At 40.9% G+C, this 26162-nt stretch overlaps 2 protein-coding genes across 4 annotated transcripts in view; one reads left to right on the top strand and one right to left on the bottom strand.

Annotated features, from left to right (window-relative positions):
• Window positions 1-8792: 8792 nt before the first annotated feature.
• MARS2 (methionyl-tRNA synthetase 2, mitochondrial) lies at window positions 8793-11762 on the top strand. The gene has a single exon (XM_008146552.3). It carries the CDS (start codon window positions 8798-8800, stop codon window positions 10595-10597), a length of 1800 nt encoding a protein of 599 aa, XP_008144774.3. The 5' UTR covers window positions 8793-8797; the 3' UTR covers window positions 10598-11762.
• A 786-nt stretch (window positions 11763-12548) lies between these two features.
• Window positions 12549-26162, bottom strand: part of BOLL (boule homolog, RNA binding protein) — a 54986-nt gene continuing 41372 nt past the window's right edge. The window contains exons 11-12 of one of the 3 annotated variants that reach the window (XR_008557396.1): window positions 25891-26026; window positions 12549-12566 (exon numbers count right to left, since the gene is read on the bottom strand). Coding sequence is in view for 1 of the 3 variants with exons in the window: in XM_008146489.2 (XP_008144711.1) it covers window positions 26003-26026 (24 nt within the window). In the remaining 2 variants the exon portion in view is untranslated. Of the gene's footprint in view, window positions 12567-17164; window positions 17271-25701; window positions 26027-26162 lie in introns of those variants that run through there. The other 2 variants (XR_003619508.2, XM_008146489.2) reach the window with 2 other exon arrangements.

Below are 26162 nucleotides of genomic sequence, written 5' to 3'. Positions count from 1 at the left end.
GAGTGCGGTTCTTTCTCTCTCTCTTTTTTTTCCTCTTTTCCTCTCTTTCCTGTGCCCACCCCCTCCTTCCTCCCCGCTACTACCAAGAAGGCAAGGGGGGGGGGGGGGGGGAGGAGAGAGAGAGAGAGAGAGAGAGAGAGAGAGAGAGAGAGAGAGAGAGAGAGAAGGGATGAAAGAAATGGATTCTCAACATGTTTGGAAACAAAAATCTTTTCCAGAACGGAAGTCAGCTTTATGAGGAAACTTTCTGGAGTCTAAAAGCAGAAAAGTAAAGTGTTTTTTTTTTTTTTTTAAAACACACACAAACACTTGAACACTTTTGAGGATTTCTTTCGACATGAAGGTTCTTTTTATGCTGGAAAAATTACATTCTAATTAAAACTGCCAAATAGAAAATAGAACAATATTGAAATATTTTCATAACCAGACTATTTAATTGCAAAGGGAGACAGATTTGTGGATAATGAGTTTTCCCAACATCCTTAAAGTTTAAAATACTCTACTAGGAGACAGCCTATGACGGCAACTAGCAACGCTCTGCAGGTCCCCAAGCATCTGTAATAAGAAAACCCCTCACACCACATGACTGACAACTTACTCCTTCAGTCTTACAAACTACCATTTACCGCAAGGCACGCACAGTGTGTGACGGACCAGTTGTCATGAGTGTTTATTGCATTTTCCCATTGACAGGCCAGGGGCACGAAGCGTCCAAGACCAAGAGCCGTGGAGTCGGACGGCTGGGGTTCAGTCCCGCTTCTGAGGCCTCCTCGAGACGCGATCTTGGGCAAGTACTTGACCTCTTCGAGTTTCAACTTCCGTCCTATAAAAATGCAGTTATTAATAGTACTTACCTCATAGGCTTGTTATGAACGTTGAATATGAGATAATCTTATCTCACATCCTAGCACTATGCCGGCCTAATAGCACAAAGTAAATTTGTTCGTGCGCTTACATTATGAAATAGGGTTGAGAGTAGTAATAGGAAGGAAGTGATTCTGCCACCACTCCCATCATTTACCAAATAAACCCCCATCCCATTTCAGATGCTAGAGAAGACAAGCCTGAAAAGGTTGTTTCAATCACATCGGAGAGTGCAGTGAAAACTCTCACTGCCAGGGGTGGGGGCGGGTGGGTGGGGTGTGGGAGATGGGGGGTGGGCGGTATGGCTGATATAGTTTGTAGATCACTATGACCTCTTGTCTTTATTATTTATTTAAATTGAATAAATATTTATTGTTCCGATTATTACAACTGTTCCTCCTTTCCCCCGCCATAGCTCCCCTCCACTCGGTTCCCACCCCACCCTCTGCTCTTACCTCCCCCGCACTGTCCTCATCCATTGGTGTACGATTTTTGTCCAGTCTCTTCCCGCACCCCCCACACCCCTGAGAATTATCAGTCCACTCCCTTTCTATGCCCCTGATTCTATTATATTCACCAGTTTATTCTGTTCATCCGATTTTTAATTCACTTGATTTTTAGATTCACTTGTTGATAGATATGTATTTGTTGTTCATAATTTTTATCTTTACCTTTTTCTTCTTCTTCCTCTTCTTAAAGAATACCTTTCAGCATTTCATATAATACTGGTTTGGTGGTGATGAACTCCTTTAGCTTTTTCTTATCTGTGAAGCTCTTTATCTGCCCTTCAATTCTGAATGATAACTTTGCTGGGTAGAGTAGTCTTGGTTGTAGGTTCTTGCTATTCATCACTTTGACTATTTCTTGCCACTTCCGTCTGGCCTGCATAGTTTCTGTTGAGAAATCAGCTGACAATCGTATGGGTGCTCCCTTGTAGGTAATTGTTTTTCTCTTGCTGCTTGTAAGATTCTCTTTTTGTCTTTTGCCCTTGGCATTTTAATTATGATGTGTCTTGGGGTGGTCCTCTTTGGATTCCTTTTGTTTGGGGTTCTCTGTGCTTCCTGGACTTGTAAGTCTGTTTCTTTCACCAGGTGGGGGAAGTTTTCTGTCATTATTTCTTCAAATAGGTTTTCAGTATCTTGCTCTCTCTCTTCTTCTGGCACCCCCATAATTCGTATGTTGGTACACTTGAGGTTGTCCCAGAGGCTTCTTACACTATCTTCATATTTTTGGATTCTTTTTTCTTTTTTCTTTTCGGTTGAGTGTTTTTTGCTTCTTTGTATTTCAAATCTTTGACTTAATTCTTGCGTTCCTCTAGTCTGCTGTTGGGACTCTGTATAATATTTTTTATTTCAGTCAGTGTATGTTTAATTTCTAGTTGGTCCTTTTTCATATCCTCGAGGGTCTCGCTGAATTTATCGGCCTTTTCTAGGAAATTCTTGAAAAACCTTATAACCGTGGTTTTGAACTCTATATCCAGTCGTTTGTTTTCCTCCATTTCTTTCGTTTGTGATCTGTTTCTTTGTCTCCGCATTTTTGCTGCTTCCCTGAGTTGGTAGGGTAGCTTTGTGTGCTAGGTGTCCTATATGGCCCAGTGGCTCGGCCTCCCCAGTTACCTGAGGTGGACACTCTTGGTGCACCACTTTGTGGACTGTGTGTACAGCCTTTTTGTAGTTAAGTCTTGATTGTTGTAGGTATCACTGGGAGGAATTGACCTCCAGGCCAATTGGCTGTGAGGATCAGCTGTGTCTACGCTGGGAGAACTTCTGTGTTGGAGACACCCTTATGGGGCAGGACTTGCAAAATTGCAAAAGCATCTGTGCTCAGCTTGGATGGGGCGGAGTCTCAGGGCTGAGCAGACAGTCTTGGCTTCCCGTCAGCCCTGCCCTATGAGGCCCCTGGATCTCAGTGTCCCTCGGTAATCGCTGCAAGCACCTCTAAGAGTAAGCCGCCCTCGAGTTTTGCCCGCTGCCAGAGAGTCCAGTTTCTCCCCCAATGAATCTGGATTCCCAGATTCTCGCCTGGAACTGGAGTTCAGCGTAGTGGGGGAGCTTCCGTTTCCCACCCGCTAGAGAAAGCCAGCGGCGCACTCAGCAGTCAGTCCTCTCTTCACGCACTCGAGTGTGCCTCCAGACCTCTGCCTTTCGTGACTCCCCTGAGTTTCCGCTTGACAGTCCAGATTCCCCCCATATAAACCTTGGTCCCCAGGGTCTTGCCCGGAGCTGGGGTTCAGTGCAGTCGGACCTGGGGTTCAGCGCAGTGGGGAGCTTTCGTTTCCCACCTGTTAGAGAAAGCCAGTGGCGCACTCAGCAGTCAGTCCTCTCTTCGCGCACTCGTGCGAGCGCCTCCAGACCTCTGCCTTTTACGACTCCCCTGAGTTTCCGCCTGACAGTCCAGATTCCCCCTGTATAAGCCTGGGTCCCCAGGGTCTCGCCCAGAACTGGGGTTCAGTGCAGTCGGAACTGGGGTTCAGCACAGTCGGGAGCTTTTGTTTCCTTCCTGCTGGAGAAAGCCAGCCAGGCACACAGCCGCCCACGTGCGTGTGTCCGTACCTCAGCCTTTTGCAGCTCCTCTGATTCTCCGTGTGCTTTCCTCTTTCCTTCTAGTTGTAGAATTTCCACTCAGCCAGCTTTCCTGTGGTTCTGGATGATGTTTGTTTTGTCTTTTAGTTGTAGTTTTGAAATTGTTGTGCGAGGCAGTAATTTAGGTGTTTACCTATGCCGCCATCTTGGTTTCTCCTCCTGACCTCTTGTCTTTAAATAGTTTACTTCTCAGAAGTGGTTTTACCAGAGGAAAATTCCACAGTCCTTCATTCTCAAATATGAGCATAGTTTGTGGTAAGCAATTTCTGGGTAAATCTGGCTGGAAAGACAGCAGACTCTGATCCAGTATGACTTGTTTGACTATTCACAGTGCTTTCATGCCTGTCATTTTTCATGCTTTCTTTTGTATGTTGGGCTGTGAGCTCCTGGGTGGTGAAAAATGAAATATTTGAAGTTCACTAGTTTTTATTGCAGTGTATAGAGATTATTTATTATGTACTCACTGTATTAAGTGCCTGCTACCTTCCAGGCACTGAACTGGATACGGGCTGGGTATACAAGATGGCTAAACATGCCCTAGAGAAATTTATGGTTTAATGGGGATGGTAGACTTACAATTTCATTTTGATTTGGTAGCTGCTGAGATAAAGCATGCATGGGACACTGTAGAACCCAAGAAGAGGCCTCCAACTCAGCTTGGAGGATGATGTATGAACTGTCCTGGAGGTTGAATATGCACAAGATAGATAAGGAAAGGTGGGAAGCTCCCTGGCCAGGTAGCTCAATTGGTTAGAGCGTCATCCCAATTTGTCAAGATTGCAGGTTCAATCTCCAGTCAGGGCACATACAAGAAGCAAACAATGGATGCGTAAATGAGTGGAACAACAAATCGATGTTTCTTTCTCTCTTTCTCAAAAAAAAAAAAAAAAAAAGGGTGAGAAGCATGTGTCAGGAATCATGGAACAGTATGGCATACACTTGAAAACAATGAAGCAGTTAAAAATTACAAAAATTTAAATTTTGAAAGAAGACTAAGCTCTAAGGGAGGCCAGAGCTAAGCTCTAATGGGTCATAAGCAATACAAAGGGAACTTGATCTTTATTTTGTAGGCAGCAAAGGAGAATCAAATAATCAAATGAAAAAAAAAAAATCAAAGGAGGAGTTTGAGGTAGTCAAGTCAGTCTGCATTTTCTATGAGTCACGGGGGCTGCTTTGAAGAAGGTGGTCATCATGGGAGCAGGAATGGAGGGAGGCCAGCCAGTCAGGAGAGTATTGCAGAAGTCTGCTTGATAGTTGATGACTCATTAAGCCTCTTCAATGTGAAGAGGCTAGACATTAGTCTAGTAGATGACATTTGTGAACTATCAACCAGTAAAGGAACAGTACCAAGAATACATAAAGGCCTCCTGCAAATAAAGAAAAGGACAAGCCAATAGAAAAGTATATATGTGTAGGCACTTCAAAGAAATATATATAGTTAATAAACATATGAAGAAATGGCTTAATTTCACTTCTACTTAAGGAAATGCAAATCAAGACCACAGTGAGATAACATTTTATTGTTATAAAATATACATAAAATTTACCATTTTAACCACTTTAAAGTGTACAATTCAGGCATTCAGTACAGTCACTATATCAGTGGTCGGCAAACCACGGCTCGTGAGCCACCTGCGGCTCTTTGGCCCCTTGAGGGTGGCTCTTCCACAAAATACCACGTGCGGGCACGCACGTATATTGCGATTGAAGGAGTACCCTAATTAAGTTAATAACAATGTACCTACCTATATAGTTTAAGTTAAAAAAATTTGGCTCTCAAAAGAAATTTCAATCGTTGTACTGTTGATATTTGGCTCTGCTGACTAATGAGTTTGCCGACCACTGCACTATATTATACAATGATCGTCACTATCTAGCTCCAGAACTTCCTCATCACCTTAAGAGGAAAACCCGTATCTTTAAGCATTCACTCTCCATCCCAACACTCTCCCACGTCATGGCGACAACTAGTCTCTTCTGTCTCTATGCATTTGTCTATTCTGGGTATTTCATACAAATGGAATCTACAATATGTGGTCTTTTGTGTCTGGTTTCCTTCATTTAGCATAATGTTTTAAAGGTTTAGCGATGTGGTGGCATGTAGCAGCATGGATTCCTTTTTCATGGCTGAAGGACACTCCATTGATGATCTCTTCATCAGATGGAAGACTTTTGTGTTGTTTCCACCTTTTGGCTATTGTGAATAATGCTTCTATGAACATTAGCAAGATAGCATTTTATACTTGTTTGGCCAAAAGTTAAGTAGATAATATCTAAGTATTAGAGAGGCCTCCTTAGGGGTATGTTGCTGATGGGGATGTAGATTGGTTCAACCATGTTGGAAAACAACTTGGCACTATCTTTCAGAATTGAACACTTTCATCTCTATGATCCAGCGATACCACCCCTAAGTATATACCCAAGATCAATGTTGGCATATCAGTACCAGGAAGTATATATGAGAGAGCTGCACTAGTGTCCTTAAGAGGAAAAACTTGAACCACTCAAATGGGCACCGACAGCCATTTGTTTCACGGAGTTCTGCCATAAAGGGGAGGAAAGAAATGGAGCAGCAGCGGGGGTTGAGGATTTTTTTCAAGATAGGAAGAAACAGCATGTTGGTACGATGAAGAGAGATTCCATGGAAAAGTAAGGGGTGGGGAAGAACTGTTGGAGAACCGGATTTGTTTCCTAGTTCTGGAGGGTGTCCGTACCCTACAGTTCTAAGTTTTACCTATCCTTCACTTGCCCTTTTTCAATGGCTGGATCAAACAGAGCACTTCAGCTAAATACCCAAAGGATGTCTGTTGTGCTTATCGTAGCTCCTATGGAGAATTTGATTGGTCCACTATACATATCACCACAGAAATCAGATCCAACGTACCATATGCCCCCATTCATAAATTATTATAAGGCAGTCAAAATGAATTGAGTTACAAGCAAAAGCATGGATGAATCTTAGTAACAAAAGGTTGAGTGAAAAAGGCAAGTTGAAGACTACATGCAGTATGATGGCCTTTTAAAAATGTTTAAATCCAAGCAAGATGAAACAGCCTGTTGCTTAGACATACTATATGATAACGTGGATGCAAAAGTACAAAATTGGACAGTGATTATCACCTCTGGGAGAACAGGAGAACAAGGAGAAAAGGAGCACACTAAATCCCTGGTAATCTAGTGCAGTGGTTCTCAAACGTTGGTGTGCATCAGGATCATGGAGAGCTCATTGAAACCTAGACTGCAGCCTGGCTGGTGTGGCTCAGTGCTTGAGTGTCAGTCTTCGATTCCCAGTGGGGGCCTGCAGGAGGCAGGTGATCAATGATTCTCTCTCATCACTGATGTTTCTCTCTCTCTCCCTTCCTTTCTGAAATCAACAAAAATGTACTAAAAACAACAACACCGATATTGCTGGGCCCCACCCAGAGTTTGATTCAGTAGTTGGGGTGGGGGAGCCCAAGGATATGCATTTCTAACAGGGTCCCAGGTGTCGCTAATGCTGCTCTTCTGGGACATTTAAGAGACCCACTTCTTTTAAAAATATTTTTATTGTTGAAAGTATTACATATGTTCCCCCATTGACCTCTTCTAGCCCGCCCTGCCCCTACCCCAGACCCTCAACACCCTATCGTCTGTGTCCACGGGTGATGCATATGCATATGTGCAGACAAGTTCTTTGGTTGATCTCTTCCCACCCACGCACCCTCCCTGGCCTTCCCTCATAGGTTGAACAGTCTGTTCGATGCTTCTCTGACTCTGGATCTATTTTTGTTCATCACTTTACGTTGTTCATTATATTCCACAAATGAGTGAGATCATGTGATATTTATCTTTCTCTGACTGGCTTATTTCGCTTAGCATAATGCTCTCCAGTTCCATCCATGCTGCTGCAAATGGTAAGAACTCCTTCTTTTTTACCGCAGCGTAGTATTCCATTGTGTAGATGTGCCACGGCTTTTTAATCCACTCACCTGCTGATGAGCACTTGGGCTATTTCCAAATCTTAGCTATGGTGAATTGTGCTGCTATGAACATAGGGTGCATATATCCTTTCTGATTGGTGTTTCTAATTTCTTAGGATATATTCCTAGAAGTGGGATCACTGGGTCAAATTGGCAGTTCCATTTTTAATTTTTGGAGGAAACTCCATACTGTTCTCCACAGTGGCTGCACCAGTCTGCATTCCCACCAGCTGTGAAGGATTCCTTTTTTCTCCACATCCTTGCCAGCACTTGTTGTTTGTTGATTTATTGATGATAGCCATTCGGACACCCTCATTGCCGTTTTGATTTGCATCACTTGGATGATCAGTGACTTTGAGTAAGAGAGCCACTTCTAGTTCTTAGTTCTTAGGTTGAGTTGCAGGTTCACAGGTGTACCATTCCATTTTATTACTAAATGACTATTTAAATGAGAGAGAGAAAAAAAGAAAAGATGGCTAGTCATAGACCAAAGATGAGAGCATGCCTGAAGCAAGGATTTATATTAATCCAATTCTGGGCTCCCAAAGCATCCCCTCCAATAGAGCTGGAGTTCCGTTAATAAAAGCAAAACGGAAAAAAAAAACCAAAACAAAAAACTGCTCTAGGAACCCCAGGGCCATTGAAGGAAATTACTATAACTACTTTGTGAAATAAACTGGAAGGCTGATTCTTCCTTATGTGCACAGTGACCCCAGAGGACATTCCACCTCCCTGGACCTACATCATCTTCGGCAAAGACTTGCACATTTCAAATCTACCTTTGTTGTTGATTCAACAAATACTGAGGGTGTTTAAAGATCTCCTTCACCTTTCGGTTCTCATCCTTCCCCCAGGCGCTCTCGGTAGCTATTTCCTCCCTCCCAGACGTGTCCACGGTGTTCGGAGGTGAGGTTAGCTGTTCCAGGGCCCTGCGGTGACCAGGGCCGCCGTGAGGGCAGGCTGTGCCCTGCGGTGCCGCCCCCGGCTGGGTTGTGAGAAATGCCCAAACACCACGTTCTTGCCCACGTGAGCTCAGCCTGGAGGGAAAACACATCCGTACACGTGAAATGACAACCCAAACGGGCAGACAGGACGCTATGGGAAGACGAAGACTTACCACGTTCATAACCTCCCCGCCGCCAGCTCCGCTAAGCGGACCCCTTTCGGCTGCGGCCACTCACAGCCGCCGGGGCGACGTTGGAGCTGGCGGGGCGGTCCGGTGCGGCGCGGAGGTGGGCGTGGCCCGGGCGACGGGAGGGCGTGGCCTGGGCGGCCGCAGGGCGTGGCCTGGGCGACGGGAGGGCGGGCCCGGAAGCAGCGCCGGCCCGGCTGCGCATGCGCGCCTCCCACGTGCAGCAGCGCGCCCCTGCGCCGGCTTGGCCGCTGGGCACCATGATCCTGCTGCGGGTTTGCGCTGCGCGGCGGCTCGGACGCGCCGCACCTCGCGGCCTCCCGCTCCCGGAGCCCTGCCGCCCCCGCCCCTGCAGCTCCGGCCCTCGCGGCGCCCGCGACGAAGCCCCCGAGGCGCGCGCCTGCTTCACGACACCCATTTTCTACGTGAACGCGGCGCCGCACATCGGGCACCTGTACTCGGCGCTGCTGGCGGACGCGCTGTGCCGCCACCGTCGCCTGCGGGTTCCCGGCGCCGCCGCCGCCACGCGCTTCTCCACCGGGACGGACGAGCACGGCCTGAAGATCCAGCAGGCGGCCGCCGCGGCGGGCCTGTCCCCGACCGAGCTGTGCGACCGCGTCTCGGCCCAGTTCCAGCGGCTGTTCCGGGACGCCGGCGTCTCCTGCACCGACTTCCTCCGCACCACCGAGGCGCGGCACCGCCGGGCCGTGCAGCACTTCTGGGCGGCGCTGCAGGCCCGGGGGCTGCTCTACAAGGGGCTCTACGAGGGCTGGTACTGCGCCTCCGACGAGTGCTTCCTGCCCGAGGCCAAGGTCAGCCGGCAGCCCGGCCCGTCGGGGGATCCGTGTCCCGTGTCCGTCGAGAGCGGGCACCCCGTCTCCTGGACCAAGGAAGAAAACTACATCTTCAGGCTTTCCCAGTTCCGGGAGCCGCTGCAGCGCTGGCTGCGGGACAGCCCGCAGGCCATCACCCCCGAGCCCTTCCGCCGCACGGTCCTCCAGTGGCTGGAGGAGGACCTGCCGGACCTGTCCGTCTCTCGCAAGAGCAGCCACTTGCACTGGGGCATTCCGGTGCCCGGGGACGACTCGCAGACCATCTACGTGTGGCTGGATGCCTTGGTCAACTACCTGACCGTGGTCGGCTACCCCAGTGCTGGGTTCGAGGCCTGGTGGCCGACCACCTCCCATGTCATAGGCAAGGACATCCTCAAGTTCCATGCCATCTATTGGCCTGCCTTCCTCTTAGGGGCCGGCCTGAGCCCGCCACGCCGCATCTACGTCCACTCCCACTGGACAGTCCGTGGCCAAAAGATGTCTAAGAGCTTGGGCAACGTAGTGGACCCCAGGACTTGCCTTGACCGCTACACCGTGGACGGCTTCCGCTACTTCCTCCTCCGCCAGGGCGTCCCCACCTGGGACTGTGATTACTCTGAGGAGAAGGTGGTGAAGTTGCTCGACGCTGAGCTGGCCGATGCGCTGGGAGGCCTCTTGAACCGGTGCACTGCCCAGAGAATCAACCCTTCTGGGACCTACCCGGCCTTCTGCGCCACCTGCTTTCCCAGGGAGCCGGGGCCGCCGGGGCCGCCGGGGCCGTCAGCCCGCGCCGGGGCAGAGGACTATGCTCTGGTGAGTGCCGTGGCCGCTCTGCCCAGGCAGGTAGCAGACCACTACGCGGACTTCCAGATCTACAAGGCCCTGGAGGCTCTGTCCAGCTGTGTCCGGCAGACCAATGGCTTTGTCCAACGGCACGCGCCCTGGAAGCTGAGTTGGGAGAGCCCCGTGGATGCTCCCTGGCTGGGGACTGTGCTTCACGTGGCCTTGGAATGTTTGCGCATCTTTGGAACTTTGCTGCAGCCTGTTACCCCAAGCCTGGCTGACCAGCTGCTGTCCAGGTTGGGGGTCTCTGCCCCAGAGAGGGGCCTTGGGGAGCTCGCTTTCTTGCCTCGATTCTACGGACATCCCTGCCCTTTTGAAGGGAGGCGGCTGGGACCGGAAACTGGGCTCTTGTTTCCACGACTGGACCAGTCCAGGGCCCGGCTGGTGAAAGCCCATAGGACCTAGAAACCCCGTTCTTGTGGTTTATGGCTGTGGTAAAGGAGCCAGTGTGTTATTTTGCATTTCAGGAAAGTCATATTAATGTTTTCTGAAGTGTTGCATCGAATGAGCACCTAAGCGATGTCCCTGTGAAAAGAGGTTTAAAACCCTTCAGGTGCCCAGCCCTGACTCTTGTTTTCTCTGCCCATTCATTAACCACTGCCCTTTGTAAGCCAGTGTCTCCGGATGTCTCTAGGGGAAAGCTGGGTCAGACAGCTTTGCTGAGACCGTTCTTTCTTATGGTGCCTCCTTCCACACCAGTTAGGTTATTTGCCCAGACTACCTCTCATGGCTTGTTTTCCATGGGCTGGGCCCGGGAATCAGAGTTGGGGTTGGAGGCCCCCTACCTCAACTTTAAGCCCTACTTTGTTATATATGTTGGGTCTCCTGTTAAAAAGAGATTCTTTTATTAACTTTTAACAAGTCAGTGTCCTAGACTAGATGATTTTTATCCATGTTTGTATTTTCGGTTCTTAAAATCATGACTCCCTATACTTTGTTAATATTAGCAGTCCAATAGTTGTGCTTTGTAACACTACACTCCAACCAGTAGATGGCTCTAGTCTCACATGTGGAATTAGGACGGAGGTTCAGTCTTGAGAAGAAATTTGTTTTCTGCTTTCTAATTTTGCAGATTTTAAGAAAAATTTTATTGCTTTTCTTAAAATGAGGGATAACTGCAACCACTGCTGTTTTACAGGAAGCCATAAAAAAGATCAGAATCCTCAGTTTTCTTCAGACTACTGAAAAAGGACCTTTAGTCTAATTAAATATTTAGTGTGCTAGTAAGTAAATATATCACGTTTGTTTGGACTATGATAAATTATAAAGCTCTCTTGAGGTACTTGGCATGTTAAAAATTTTAAACTTTAATAACAGTAAATTTAGAGGTATGATTTAAAAAAATCTCAAGTTGTTCAAAAGGGCAGTATTTTATATTTTTTAGTCATCATTTTGTTATTCACACACATAATTTACCTTATATGATTTCTTTTGGTCAACATCGATAATACAATACAGAAATTGTAGAATAGTTACTATAAATGTTAATACATTTACTTTTAAGTAGTTTTTACTGATTATTTCTTATGCTCTTTTAACTTGTTATTAAAGTTTAAAAGTTTGTAAGTACCTTATTCAGATATGTACTGTTGCATTTGTTGAAGGTGGTGATGAAGGGAGGAATGATCAGTGCTCCAAGAATCTCAAACTGGATGCAGGGATCTCTTCAAGGCTCCATAAAAACACAGAAAAGATGTTAAGGTATTAATTATATAAGGACTGCACACAGTGAACCAGCATTATATCTGATAGGTGATTGATTAGACAGCCAGGCCAAAGTTGAAAGTGAGAACTTGCCTTGAAATAGCCATTCTAAGCATGGTAGCAAGCAGAGAGGGCTCATTATGAAGTAAATTATTAGGTTGCTAGTTTCCAGATTTATTCTGTGTGCTACTATTTAGCTCCAGTTTCTATTAAGAGATTTGTTTGCTTGGAAACAGTTAAAAAAAGAATGCTTGAAAGTATCCTAAAGTGGAAGGACGTTTTGACAAATGTTCCTTCAGACCTGGATTTTCCAAATGACATATTCCAGTTACCTGCTGGGATTCGTAGGGCAGGTTACTGGGGCCTAGGATCGAGTTATCTCCTAGGGCTGGACCGAGCAGAGTAGTGGAAGACATGGGATGTGTTCACAAGAAGGAAAACAGACTTACAACCAGTGGAATGATAACCTCTGCCTTTGCAGTGCCCCGTGAACGGTCTTACAGTTCCTATCATGAATGGAGAGACAGTGTCTTCCACTTGACTGAGCTTTCCTGTGGCCTAGTGCTGGTCCGTTCACTGGAACTTTGCTTGCTGGGTGTTAATGGGGTTCCTTTTGTGCAGTCTGTCACTTGCGCAGGCATTTTAGCTGGCTACCAGAGTATCTGTGGTACTGGAGGGCACAAAAAATAGGGGATTCAAAGAGGAGAAGGTATTACAAAGACAAGATACTGTGAATGAAAGGTGTGATATGGAAGATGAACCAGTTTGATTTTCTGTAGGAGGTAAAGCAGATAGCCTTCGGGTACTGGATGTATCCAGTTTGATCCAGCACTTTATTGGTAAGAATGGCAGGTAGAGGATGGGTAGAACTTAAAACTGGAGGACATAGCACTTCCAAGAGAGGGCATCCTAACCACTTGGGAGAAGATGTTAAACTTGTAGACATCTAAGAACCCCCCTTCTCCAGAACTGTTAACAGCTTATCTGGCATCTTTGGGTCCCTTGACCAGAAAAGTGTCTCCCAAATAATCCTCTTGAGCTCTCACATTTTCATTGTAGGTTATTCTTGGAGACAGTGTTGCAGGAGGTTATGACAGAGCACTGAGCAGGTGTTCACAGGATGTCCGTTACAGTGATAAACTATCAACTTGGTAGACTACATTCCTGTCTATGAAGTCATGCAGGAAGTTGTGGGCAAAGGACAGTATGTGTTAAGTGGCACCATTCGATATCAGAGGGCTTTTCCACAAGTGAACTCATAGATTGGGCACCTCTGAAGCCAGGAGACCTGTGGCTATACGGAGGTCAGGAATAGACAGGAATGTGCAGCTGGCGTGGTTCAGTGGTTGAGCATCGACCTATGAACCAGGAGGTCATGGGTTGATTCCCAGTCAGGGCTCATGTGCAGGGCTTGATCCCCAGTGTGGGGTGTACAGGAGGCAGCCAATCAATGATCCTCTCTTTTCTCTCTCTTCCTCTCCCTTCCTCTCTGAAATCAATAAATAGACATTTATAAAAAAGAACAGGCAGGAACAAGAATAGATACAAACTGATTTCACTGAAATCTCAAGTTATTCTGGAACTAGGCCTCATTTTTCTTAAGGACCTGGGTGACTATAGGGGCTGAGAAGAGCCTGAAAAATTTACTGGTAAGTTGATCAAGTACTCAGGAAGGCCTCGGCTGAAATATGGGCCCTGAGGCACAGGCCCATTTCCTTCATTTTGCAGGTGTACCTGTGAACGGAACATAGCTCTTTAGATTTGGGAAGTTCTAAGACCAAAGTAAAGCCAGTAGTTGGTCAGGTTGTAGGGCTCCAAGTAGGATGACTTATAAAGTAACAGGCAGCATGTGGCAGTACCAAGCATTCAACAGCTTCCTCCTCGGGCATTATGGAGGGATGTTTCCTGGATCTCCCACTGCCCAACCCCTACTGAGCATGGCTGCAGTGTTGGCCTGCATTAGTGGAACCTTGAGTGATGGGGATGCCTCCCGACTAAGGTTTGGTCCATAAAGCTGCTGTATAATCTATAATTGCCTCCTGGAGGCAATGCCCCCAGAGTTCTACTGGATATAGAACCGTCCTTTTTTTTTTTTTTTTTATATTTTTTATTGACTTTTTAGAGAGGAAGGGAGAAAAACATTGATGAGAGAGGAACATTGATCAGCTGCCTTTGCACAGCCCACACTGGGGACCGAGCCCCTGACATGTGCCCTGACTGGGAATAGAGCCAGTGACCCGGTGCATGGTTCGGCGCTCAGCCACTGATCCGCATTGGCCCAGCTGGAATGACTTCCTGTTGGTGAGGTCTAGGGGGCTGTTCACCTTGGTGGTCCTTGGCCTCTTTTGCCGGAGTAAATAATATCAGTGGATCTGAAAGGGTGTGGACATACTGACAGCCATGTGTCTATTTTTGCAGCAAGGTTTACTAGTTCATAGAGCTTCGGGGGAGCTAGGGCACAGATTAGGGTAACCAAGAGCACAGGTTAGGGCAGTGATGGGCAACCTTTTGAGCTCGGTGTGTCAAACTTCGCCAAAAAACTGAGCATAACTCGGGTGGTGTGTCACTTTGAGGAAAAAAACATTATTTCGCAAATGTTTCATCCTCAGGAGCAGCAAATGTCTCATCCTCGGCATGCGGCCGCCTCAGCGGCTGCGTGTCATCAGAAATGGCTACGCGTGTCAGTGCTGACATGCGTGTCATAGGTCCGCCATCACTGGGTTAGGGGGATCAGTTCTAGAAAAAAGCCTCTTGCAAAACTAAGTATCAAATATGTCATTTCAGCACAACATTGTTAGTCCTGTCCCTTCCTCTAACAGGAAGTTGGGATAGGATTGGTCAACTTTTATCAATAGTAACACCAAATTTGAGGTTAATATTGCTGGAAGGGCCAGAACCAAGTTAATTCGGGTTAATTAGTGGGGATTTTAACTTTTTCAGAAGAGCGTCGTCTTCTTTTCTGAGACAAAGGAATAAGGGAGCCCAGCCTAAGCTGCTTTCCTCTCCGCACTCTCCCACCTGGAGATGAATAGGCTCTTCCTTCGAGTTCAGCTAGTCCTGGCTAACCCAGCAGAGCTCCTCTCAACTAAAGAAGCCATCTCATAGGAATCACTGACCGCATTTAAAATACCTGCTTAAAATCACATGAAGGCAATCTGTTTTACTGACATTTTCATGATAAGGGAATTGGGAAGAGCTATCTGCCAAGAAGATCTTTCAGTGCTTTGACAACTAGAAATGGTATACTCTGTACTGTGCCTCTTCCCATGAATAGTTATTGGGAGGTTCAGCCACATTTGAATCTTTACCAAAGTAAGTTGAGGCTATAGTATAGAAGTTCCATCCTGGGCTGTGAACTGAATTTAAGCTCCATTTGGTGTACAACTCGCCAATGGATTTTAAAGTCCACAACACTTCCTCACTTAAGAACAAGATGATATACGATGTCAGGATGTTTCAGGAAACCAAGTGTGCCATCTGCAAGAAGAACATTCTAGCTCCCAGGAGAGGTGAGCCCTGCCTTCAAGTCAGTAAGGATTTGGGGATGAAATGTCTGCAGGAGGCCTGGAAGACTCACTGGGTAAACTGGAGGGACAGCTTTAGGAATCCCTGTGGAAATGGATGATGCCACTTTTCTTAGTGTACGGTGTGGTGAAATGGTGCTGACCTCCTTATGCTAGTCCACTCCTAAGGCTACGCCTTGTGCATGTACCCCTCGTTAACTGACAATCACTGGTCTGAATTTAACATGAAGATAAACCTTCAAAAGCTAATTTATGGTCGTTATAGATTGGATCATAGTTCTATTAATAAATACATTCAATAAAAATATGACCAATTACACATTTTTTTTTTCCTGATTAAAATATTTTTTAAAGGGTAATATCTTTTACTTTGGAACACATTAAGATAGTTTCAGTACTTCGGCTTCCTTTGAACTAGTCTAGAAGTGTCTATTGATTAAAAAGCTATACATTAAAAAAATACAGAGTTCACAAGTGTGTTACACATTTTAGGTTATCATTAAAATACAAATAGAATGTATTTCATTCAAGCCATATGTAATGTTTGAACTCAATCCAATAGAAGACAGGAGAAAAAAAGAGCAAAGAAAAATGAAAAATTTGGTAAAAGAAAGCCCAGAAGATGGTAGAAATAAATATAAATATGTTTGTAATTGTAATAAAATAAAACATCATAGGATGAACCTCTCAAAAGACAGCAATGTTCAAGCTTAAATGTGAAAAGTTAGTTATACGTAGTTAAAAAGTATATACTTAGCCCTAACTGGTTTAGCTCAGTGGATAGAGCATCAGCCTGTGGACTGAAAGGTCCCAGGTTCGATTCCTTTTAAGAGCATGTACCTTGGTTGCAGGCACATCCCCAGTAGGAGGTGTGCAGGAGGCAGCTGATCAATGTTTCTCTCTCATCGATGTTTCTAACTCTCTATCCCTCTCCCTTCCTCTCTGTAAAAAAATCAATAAAATATATATTAAAAAAAAGTATATACTTAGACATAACAGAAGATATGACATGAAGAAACACTAGGATATATTAATCAAAGGAAAGCTGGTATAATATTAATAGTAGACTATATTGAAGGGAAAATTGTTACTAAAGATAAAGTGAGAATGTAAAAGGAATAATACCAACAGTTATAAGAATTATGAACTTGTATGACCTAATAACATAGCCTCTAACTGTAAAGACCCAAAGCTAAAATTGAAAATGATAAATGTTCGTATGCAAAAAACCACAAAACAAAAACCAACAAAAAACTGCCTTTCATGAGTTCAGAGAAACCATGCAATGAGAAAGTCAAGATAACTCACCCTAGATGTTAACACTCAGCCTAATGCTCACTACCAAGCGGATCACTGCTCAGTGTGAACAATGAGTTTTATAGCAGACAAGGTTTTGGACCAAGACTCACCTTTTCCATGCATGTCTCTGTGAAAATAACTTACTTTTTGAATAGAAACGTCAGCAAATTACTATTTCTTCAGTAAACCCTCCGTATGGATTAAACAGGGAGACACTCCCGGCCATAATTTTGCCATTTTAAAAGTTGTTGTTCAGGAATAAGCGAAGGAAGGGAGAGAACCCAAGTTCTATGTTGCTTATTTGTGTTCCCTCATTTCCTTTCCCCGTAACGTTGTGAAGCAGTCTGTCCCTTTAACTGGAAAGCTGAGGCACAGAGAGGAAGGAACGTGGCTAAGGTTACGCAGCCTGTGAAGCAGGAGAACCTAGACTTAAACTTGTCTCCGTGCCAGAGCTTCAGCACCGTCCACGGCGTCAAAGCCACAACCAATCAGTGAGTACCTATGAAGGCACTGGATTGTGGAGGAGGCAGTAGCACAATCAGGTCCAAGACCTAAAGATGAAAAGTCTACATAAGAATCCTTAATTGAAGTATACCAATGATTGTTTCCAAATGAAGAATTAGTTCTTGATAGCTAGATTCTGAAACAGATGACTGCCAAAATAGAAACTTAGAAAAAAATTACTTTTACCATAATAGATGATATAATTCTCTTTTGCTTTCAATAGTTTCCTTTATTATTTTAAGCCTGCTTATATGTGCTGGTGTAAATTTTTAAAAATGTTAACTACAGTTTCTATTTTTATTTTTCCTTAAGATTATTTTCTTTTTTAAAAATATATTTTATTCATTTTTTACAGAGAGGAAGGGAGAGGGATAGAGAGCTAGAAACATTGATGAGAGAGAAACATCGATGAGCCGCCCCCTGCACACCCCCCACTGGGGATGTGCCCGCAACCAAGGAACATGCCCCTGACCGGAATCGAACCCGGGCCCCCCCAGTCCGCAGGCCAACGCTCTACCCACTGAGCCAAACCGGCTTCGGCTAAGATTATTTTCTTATTTTCAGAACAGTGTCCCAAATTCTTGGCTCCAACAGTTCTCCTCTAAGTGAAAGTATATTATCATATCCATGAAGCTAAGTATTTTGAAATAACATTTTACTATTTGATGCTTAAAATACACATTTATCTCTATACATGAAAACATCAATATTCAAAAGTTTTATTTGAATTAACTATTATAGTAACAAGGCCAGAGAATTTTATTAGAGGTTACAAACACTGAAACTTTCATTTCATACATACAGTTTCAATACAAATGAACTTACTAAAAAACTCATCTATTTATTAACAATATAAGTTCTATGAATTACTGAACATTTATTACTATATTCGTGACATCTTTCCTAACAAGCCTGCAGAAACCAGATTAAACACCTTCTCACTCCAGTTATTACCAAAGCATAAACCACTCCATTAGCTAAAATGACACATACTGGAAAATTCCTGGTAAAATATAACCTTATATATATGACAATCAAAACATATTCTAACTTTCCCAAATTAGAGACTTTATTGTGAATTGCATAGAGAATGCTCTGTCATATTGTACATGTTTTATGAAAGGTAGCTATGATGTTGGCCATGGGCTACACCTTAATGAAGTATGATAAAATCTATGTTTATATAAAACTTAGCTATCATCTATATTGTATTTTAGAAAATGTATCAAAAGTTCTTGCTAACTTAGAAGGCCAAGAACACCTATATCTTTATTCTATGTTTTAAATGATTTCATCAGAACTCTAAATTCAAGCTACACAGTCCCAGAGTTAGCAAGTCACAATGGGCACTTTTTCTGCACGGCAGTCTATTTCTTGTTAATAAATCACACTGATATATGTATTATAAATAATATATGACTTTTTTATTATCTTCAAAAATCACTAAGAAAATGAATTTATGAAGGCTTTCATAAAGCAAAGAATCTTCAATCCTGGTAAACTGAAATTACTGCACTAAATTTATATTTAAGTTTCTATGAAACTTATTTTATGGACACTCCCTCCATTCTTAGAAAGCAAAACTTTTTAGTCCTGAGTTTAGTTTCATTTATAACTCATTACTGGAATGCATTTAAGTAAATCAATTTACAATGTGTAAGAAGCCCATTTTGATATTATAGAAGAAAATTGTAAGTATTAAAATAAAGTATTGGAAATATGTGTGGTTAATTGTATGAAAGCTGATGGTGGGATTTTTACTCTATTTTAGGATTTGGAAGGAATATTTTTTGTTAAATATAACAAAAATATTTTTAACATTCATTATAACATTGTCTTACCTATTATAAAAAATTGTTAGTTAATGATCTTCAAAGTAGAAAGTTTTTTCTTATTAAAATGTCCACATTAAGTCAACCTCTAGAAAGTAGTTAATTCATAACAAAATTTAAATAAAACGTTTTTGATGTAACTGATGCCATTAGTTTTCTAGCCTAAGGAGAGTATGTAGATAGCACTTCTTCTTTTTTCCATAATTCATGGAGACCATCTAAAAGTGGAGCTATCAGTTCTGGGGCACAAAACCCAGTATAAATGTATAACTGTGTGTACCTAAGCATAAAAATTTGAAACTCAACCTGATCTCAGACAGAAAAACAAAGGAAATGGTGAAAACTTAATGTTTAACATCAAGGGTAGTGAGAAGAGCACTAGCCAAGTTCAACCAAGTTGTCAAATCTCATCATTGATACATTTGTAGAGGTAGATGTTTTTGGAATATTCAACATGTGAAGGTAGGTAAGTCTGAACTCAACAGTTTTAAACAAGTCATTCTCTAAAGGCAAAACACAGCTAGAGCACAGGCATAAAATCTATTGGTAAACAGGATTGTAGCTGGCTTTATTTTCATTTTTCCTTTGGCATAGACATTAGGATAGTAAGTGTATTATTTTAATTGCAAACTTCCTACAAAGAGTTGGAATTAGCATGAATAAAAGAATCTCACAAACTAAGACCTGAATGGACGCTAGAAAGGGTTACTGACAGTGTCACTGTGTTGAGTCTGACATGACATATGCAGTGAATGGCTTCTACTTGCTAAGATGCTATAAGAACCCTTATACTTCTTGTGTGAATGACCAAAAAGGGCCAAAATAGACTTGGAGATACCTTTAAGTATAGTTAAGAATAGTGTCATCTTTGTCCACAGTAACTGGTATAAGATAAATGGTCATAATATGACAGGTTTCCACATGTTACATATACATATTATTTTTAAATGTATTAATGTCTAGCAAAGTTTCTAATGTAAACCTAGAGTTTATAAAAAACATTTAATATAGGTAAAACATACATTAACCTAAATACAGTGAAACCAAAATAATGTAGAAGCTAGAATCTTTTACATATTATTTGAATTTTCCATATTACAACAAATGGCCTGTTAAATTCTCCATATTACAAGAAATGGCCTGTTGCTATGTATATTCTGTATATGCCATGACTGTGTTTACATATATGAAACATCTGGAATAAAACTAAAAAACCCAAACACCAAAGATGTTTTTAAGTAGTTGTTTTTGACATTTTCATGTTGAGAAAATAGCCAGATGATGACTGAATTTTTCAAACTTTATCAATATATGTTTTATACATATCCTTTGTTCTTGTTACAGATTACAAGTCTATATTACTTAAGTGTGTGTGAAATAATAGAGGAAACCACAATTTTATCCTGCACTTCCAATGTTCTTCATACTAAGATTTCTTTAATTTCCTTCAAAAAAAAAAAAAAAAGCAAAAATATTTAACAGTAAGCACATCCAAAACCCTCATATTGTTACCAGACCACATATGGGGCTGGTTGTTTTCTATTATTGGATGAAATAGTTATCCAAGACTCTACTTACAGAGTCAAAAGAGGAAGGTGGAGTAAGAATTGAATCCTTTGCTCTGAAATCTTTTCGAGGAAGAAAATGTGGGCTTTGAGACATTTCGATACGTCTCAAACCTACAGAGGAAGGCTGAGAAAAGCTGCTTCTCACAGAATGTAACCTTGGTTCCCATTAAGAGATTCAAAGGAAATTAGGGTTTAATGCATTTTAAATGGGTCTTATTTTGTAATTACTTCAGGGGAAGATTTTAAGAATAATATGTGAACTGGGCCTGGATTTTGAGAGACTAGATGTGCTTTAGGCAATGACCTGCTGCGGGATGGGGAGGCATTCTAAGGCGATAAAAAGACTCACTAACAGGGGTCTGAGAAGAGTCATATCTAATAGTATTTCTCAATTATTAGGCTATACCTCTTTTGTGCTATCCCTGAACTTTAATAAAGATTTGTTAAAAAGAAGATTTATGTAGTTAGTGATATACAAAATTAGAGTCCTAGGATTGAGAAAGCAACTATGCAGAGAAAATTAGGGAGTTATTAATGAACTTTCATATTAACAGAGTAATAATTTATCCTATTGTTAAGTAAAACATCCAATGAATACACTGTTCCAAGAAGTGATTTTTATTTGCTCCATGGCTGAGCATTAGGATTGCTAGAGATACGACTTTGCTCAAGACACCTGAGTAGGAAAATTATACATTTTGACTAATGCCTACTTCAGAGCATCAGTGTTTAGCCAAATTCTTTTGCCTGAATATCTTACCATTTGCTCTGCCTGCTTTAAATGATTTGAGTTTGAATGTTGTTATTCAAGAAAAATGCGAGCATCATGGAGAGCCTGAGTTTATTTCATAAAGTTGAATAGAAGTTTGGAAGAAGCATGTAGGCCAAACCAATTGCCTAGCCTGAATCTGACAACAGAAATTTAATATCAAATGTTCTGGTAGTTCTAATAACTAGCAACTGCTATGTAATTAATGGAAATGAACTAAACCGTCCAAAATAAAAAACAAAATCTCTCTAAAAAGGGATGTTTAATAATATACCATTGTACTTTCCATGATTTGGGCATATTTGACATTCTATTGATCTACCAAGACTCTGAGCATGCCTACTAACAATCAATGAAGCAACTTGCCAATGCTAGGGTAGGTAACTGTCAGGAGTAATTCCTAAACACAACGGGTGAATTTTAAACAGACTTTGATGCTTCTAGGGTTAAAAATGTTTTAAATAGTACAATTACACAGTTATTCACATTACTTCAGGATACTTTGTGAAGTTCCAAAACAGTCTTCTACCCAGAAAAGAAACACTTATGAATGACTGTAAAATAAAGATAATTATCAAAATGAGAGTGGTGAGAAAATTCACTCCAATGACACGAGGCTATCTTTAACTTTAGGCATTGTTGCAATTTTTGAGCTCAGGAGACTTCAGTAGGCAATTCTGTTAATGAGCCACTCATCTTAAAACCACACACATTTTGTCAGTATAAAAGGTGGCATGAATTTGGTACTTGTCATTAGGATGTTAAAAAATTCCTAAATTTATAATAATCCTTCCCCCAAATAGCAAACCTTATGTGGACGGTTTATACAAAAACTGATAAATACCTATATTGCAGTTGTTAGCAAGAAAAATGGAAAGAAAGAAGAAAAGCAACTAAATGTTCATTTGTTTTTCTTGGTGGACTTTATGCTTTCAAAAATGTGGAAATGTGCCATGGTCTCAAAATATAAAGGGTAGATGGTACCACCTGTAGCTATCTTTTGCGATCAGAGGGATTAATGTTTTTCTGGCTAATTTAGGAGGTCTTTCTTAACTTGTCTTCCTTCTTATATTTCCCAGAATACTGAGTTGTGTAACACCTTCAAAGAAATTTTTTGATTAATAATCTAAACTAAACTCTAGAATAATTCTATTTCTACTATTTTGGTTAGGAAACTGTTCATACTTAGGTTATTTGATAAAAGCATGATTAAACAGATTCATGTTTATCACAATTTGCTTATTTTAGAATTATCACACTTTATTTTACAACTGAAATAATTTCTGATTCAATCTTCCAGATGCTTAAGGGATTAGAATATGCATTTTATTTGTGTCTAAGATTTAATTTGTATTAGATTTAATTTTAGTGATCCAACAAAAGATAACTCTTGGATGAGACAAAAATTATTTCTGAAAAGTGCTGTGTTTTTTAAGATCTTTCCCTCTCACCCTCCCCACTCTCTTGGCTCCTTATAGGTGACAATTAGTAATTAGGAGTTTGGGGTCCTACCACTTAATAGCTATGTCATCTTAAGCAACTCTCTTAACTTTTCTAAGTCTTACTTCTCTCATAAAAATTTGCCTGATTATCTCAAAAAATATTAAGTGGATAAAATGAGATAATGTATATGAAGTGCTCATAAATTGTAAGGTTGCTATATAAACTTAAGGTATTATTTTTGCCTTGGAAAAATATAGTAAGCAAAAATGTGATATTCTAAGTATGCTTTTATAACAGATTATCATCATCATCAAAGTTAATACAAATTTTATTAGGAATATTTTCATGGACTCTAAACAATCTTCAATAACTTAACCAAAACTTTTCTTTAGAACTACCTAGTAATTATATAGCAAATTTAGTTACAGGGTTAAGTTATCAATATTTTAAGACTAATATCTTAATACTATTTCCCAGTTGTAGACTCTAGTTCTTAAGTATATGATTCTATGATTTTATGTTTATAACATAAGGAAACAGGCTTATACCTAAATATAATTCTATTTATATAGCTGTATCAGTGGCTAAACCAGAAACCGTAATGTTTCAAGGGTTAAAGTAACAGAGGAGTTCAGGCCTCTCTCTTATGGCTTAATACCTTCTAGATGATATATATATATTTTTTTTTATCTCAGTATAATGTTACATTCATCTTACAATATATTAATAGGGTAACCTATTAATTTTCCTGGGACAGTGTTGGTTTCTGCTAATAGTATTATTACAGTTTCATTTTTGAAAATAGTCTTTGAATATGATGATTTTATAGATTTATTAATATGATAAACTTCTTTGTTGGTCAATAGCATATATTTCAAGAATTATTTTAGTTATTTTTGGTGCCCCTTTTCAGTTTCAAGTGTCCTGATTTAAATGGTAAATATGTAATTTCTGCAAGAAGAACTTGGAGCAGAGATCAGCAAAGTAAAGAACTTTCTGACTACTTATAAGGAGCAGCAGTCAAAGCAGAACTTGCTATGATTGATAAACACCAAAGGAATCTGTCTATCGGTAAGTAGCCGTGATTTCTATAAAGAAAATCATATCTAGTCTGTCTGCTGTTCATCAGTGAAGGTGGGAGTGAGATTCAAGAAATAAGTGCTGGAGAACAAGGACTCCTAACTCTGAATCCAAATTATCATATTTCAGGTACTAATATTCATATTGGAACTTGGCAAGTCTCTGAGAATGCAATTACCTGCGAGAAAAGATGTAGTTACATTCTTACACACAACCCTATTCTGACATACACTGATACAAGCTTGTCTTACTATAATATAATAAACTGTACTTTATTAACAATAGATACAAGATTCTTTTGGAACTGCATGATCTGAGATTAAATCATGTCAGTGAAAACTATACCCTTAACCTAGTGTATGAAGATGTTTAGCTTGAAGGATGTTTAATAAAAAAAGTAGATGAACTAGATGATTTTTATGAAGAAATGATCGTTAAAATTAATTTTGGATATTTTCCCAAACAATTCAACATTTAGAAAAAAATAAGGAAAGCTGAATTCTCTGTAATGGGTATGCAAAATGAAAGCAAAGGTGACGAGTTAGAAAGTTATTTTCAAGAAGCAAGTAAGTGGATTAAGTGCTCTCAGGATAGTGCTATTAAAGGAAGATCTAACATCAGTGCTAATAATTTTTACTTACAAAACAAAAACTCTAGAAATTTCATTGTGGAACTTAGTCTATTTACATTTCTAAAAACTGAGAATAATGAATGTATATAGAATCTTTATATGCTAGTATATGTTCATATGGCCTATTGGTCTCATGAAGCAATTTGGCAAACATGTTCATTATGATTTTAAAAGTAACATCCTATTTGGCTCACCAGGAACAACTTGGGGTCTATGTCCTATTATTTCTGCTGCTGCTGCTGAGCATGGAAGACATTTGGGGATGGAAGAGAGAGATTTATTAGGGTAATACCCATATTTATGGATTTACCCTTTCTGTTCTAAATTAGGAAGTCGCTGAAAGAACTGCGAATGTATGTAAGGTTTTTTTTATACTAGTACAGAAATTTTAGTGGTAACACTGTGATTTGCTCTGTAACTTTTGAACAATGGCTTTCCTCCCTATTTCCCAATTTTATAAGACTTGGTTTTAGAATCAGAATTTAAAATTTTCCTTTGATGTAAGAATAGTTTTGCTCTTTACAAAAACAATTGTCCTTTAAGAATAACATTAAAAAAAACATATATAATTGAATATATTGGTAACATATAAGAAGAAAAGGTGAAAGTATTAAGGCATTCTAAGAACAATAAAATACAGTGGGATATTAGCCAATGTTATGTCAGAGGTGAGTCCTTCTTTTATCAAAACAATTCTATTAGGTGATCCATATTATATAAAATTTGAGACCAAATGGCTTCTGTTATAGGAAGGCTGCAGCATTATCTCAAATGTTAGAGAAGAATTTTAATATAGTCATAATAATCACATGAAAAGGCAAGAATACTGATCATGTTGATGGTATTTCTAATATTTGAAAAATGTTATCAAAAAGTATAAATACTATGCAAATTTTGAAAACCATGGCAGAAAAAAATTATAGAGTAGCAGTAACAAAAAATATTAGACAAAAGCGTATTAAATGACAAAATAGCAAAGCAGTAGAACTAAATCATTAAGATTAAATATATGCTAAAAAGCATTAAAGTATTAAAATTCTATTACAATTAGATATGACTCTTATCCCAAATATTAAAATAGATATTAATATGCAACATAACTTGTAAAAGGTTGAGAATAACACAAAGCAGAGAAAATGAAAGACATCTCACTATTCTCATTGTGGTTATTATTTATGGAATGGATAAAATATGTAGAAAATGTCACAACATCAGATTAACACATTAAAAAAACCAACATGCCACATCTACCTAAATAATTTTGTAGAACAGCTGAAAAAGCAAATTTCATCAAATTTAGACAGTTTATAGTGGAATAAATAAGTATGGCGAGGATTAACTAACCCTACGTTTCACAATGGGCAGCTTCTAGCCGGTTGGTTGAAGCTGGGTCTTGGCCACACAAGGATCACTGGACAAGAAATCAGTTGAGCTGGACTAGAGCTGCCCATTTGTCTTAATAATGAATGCTCCACACTGTCTGTTAAGAGAAAGAAAATATAGATCAGAAAGAATGCATGGGGAAGCGATAAGTATAAATTAAGAGTAGGCGAGTGCAGGAGGACATCAATGAACATTTATTGAATACTTGCAGAACATGTGACATTAATTCTGTT

The sequence above is a fragment of the Eptesicus fuscus genome, chromosome 11, assembly GCF_027574615.1.
Source record: "Eptesicus fuscus isolate TK198812 chromosome 11, DD_ASM_mEF_20220401, whole genome shotgun sequence".
Lineage (NCBI taxonomy): Eukaryota > Metazoa > Chordata > Mammalia > Chiroptera > Vespertilionidae > Eptesicus > Eptesicus fuscus.
Note: the sequence above shows the minus strand (reverse complement) of the source record. Positions and strands in the feature narration are given on the sequence as shown.

Coding starts and splice junctions, on each gene's coding strand:
- MARS2 (XM_008146552.3), top strand. CDS start 8,798: ATGATCCTGCTGCGGGTTTGCGCTGCGCGGCGGCTCGGACGCGCCGCA.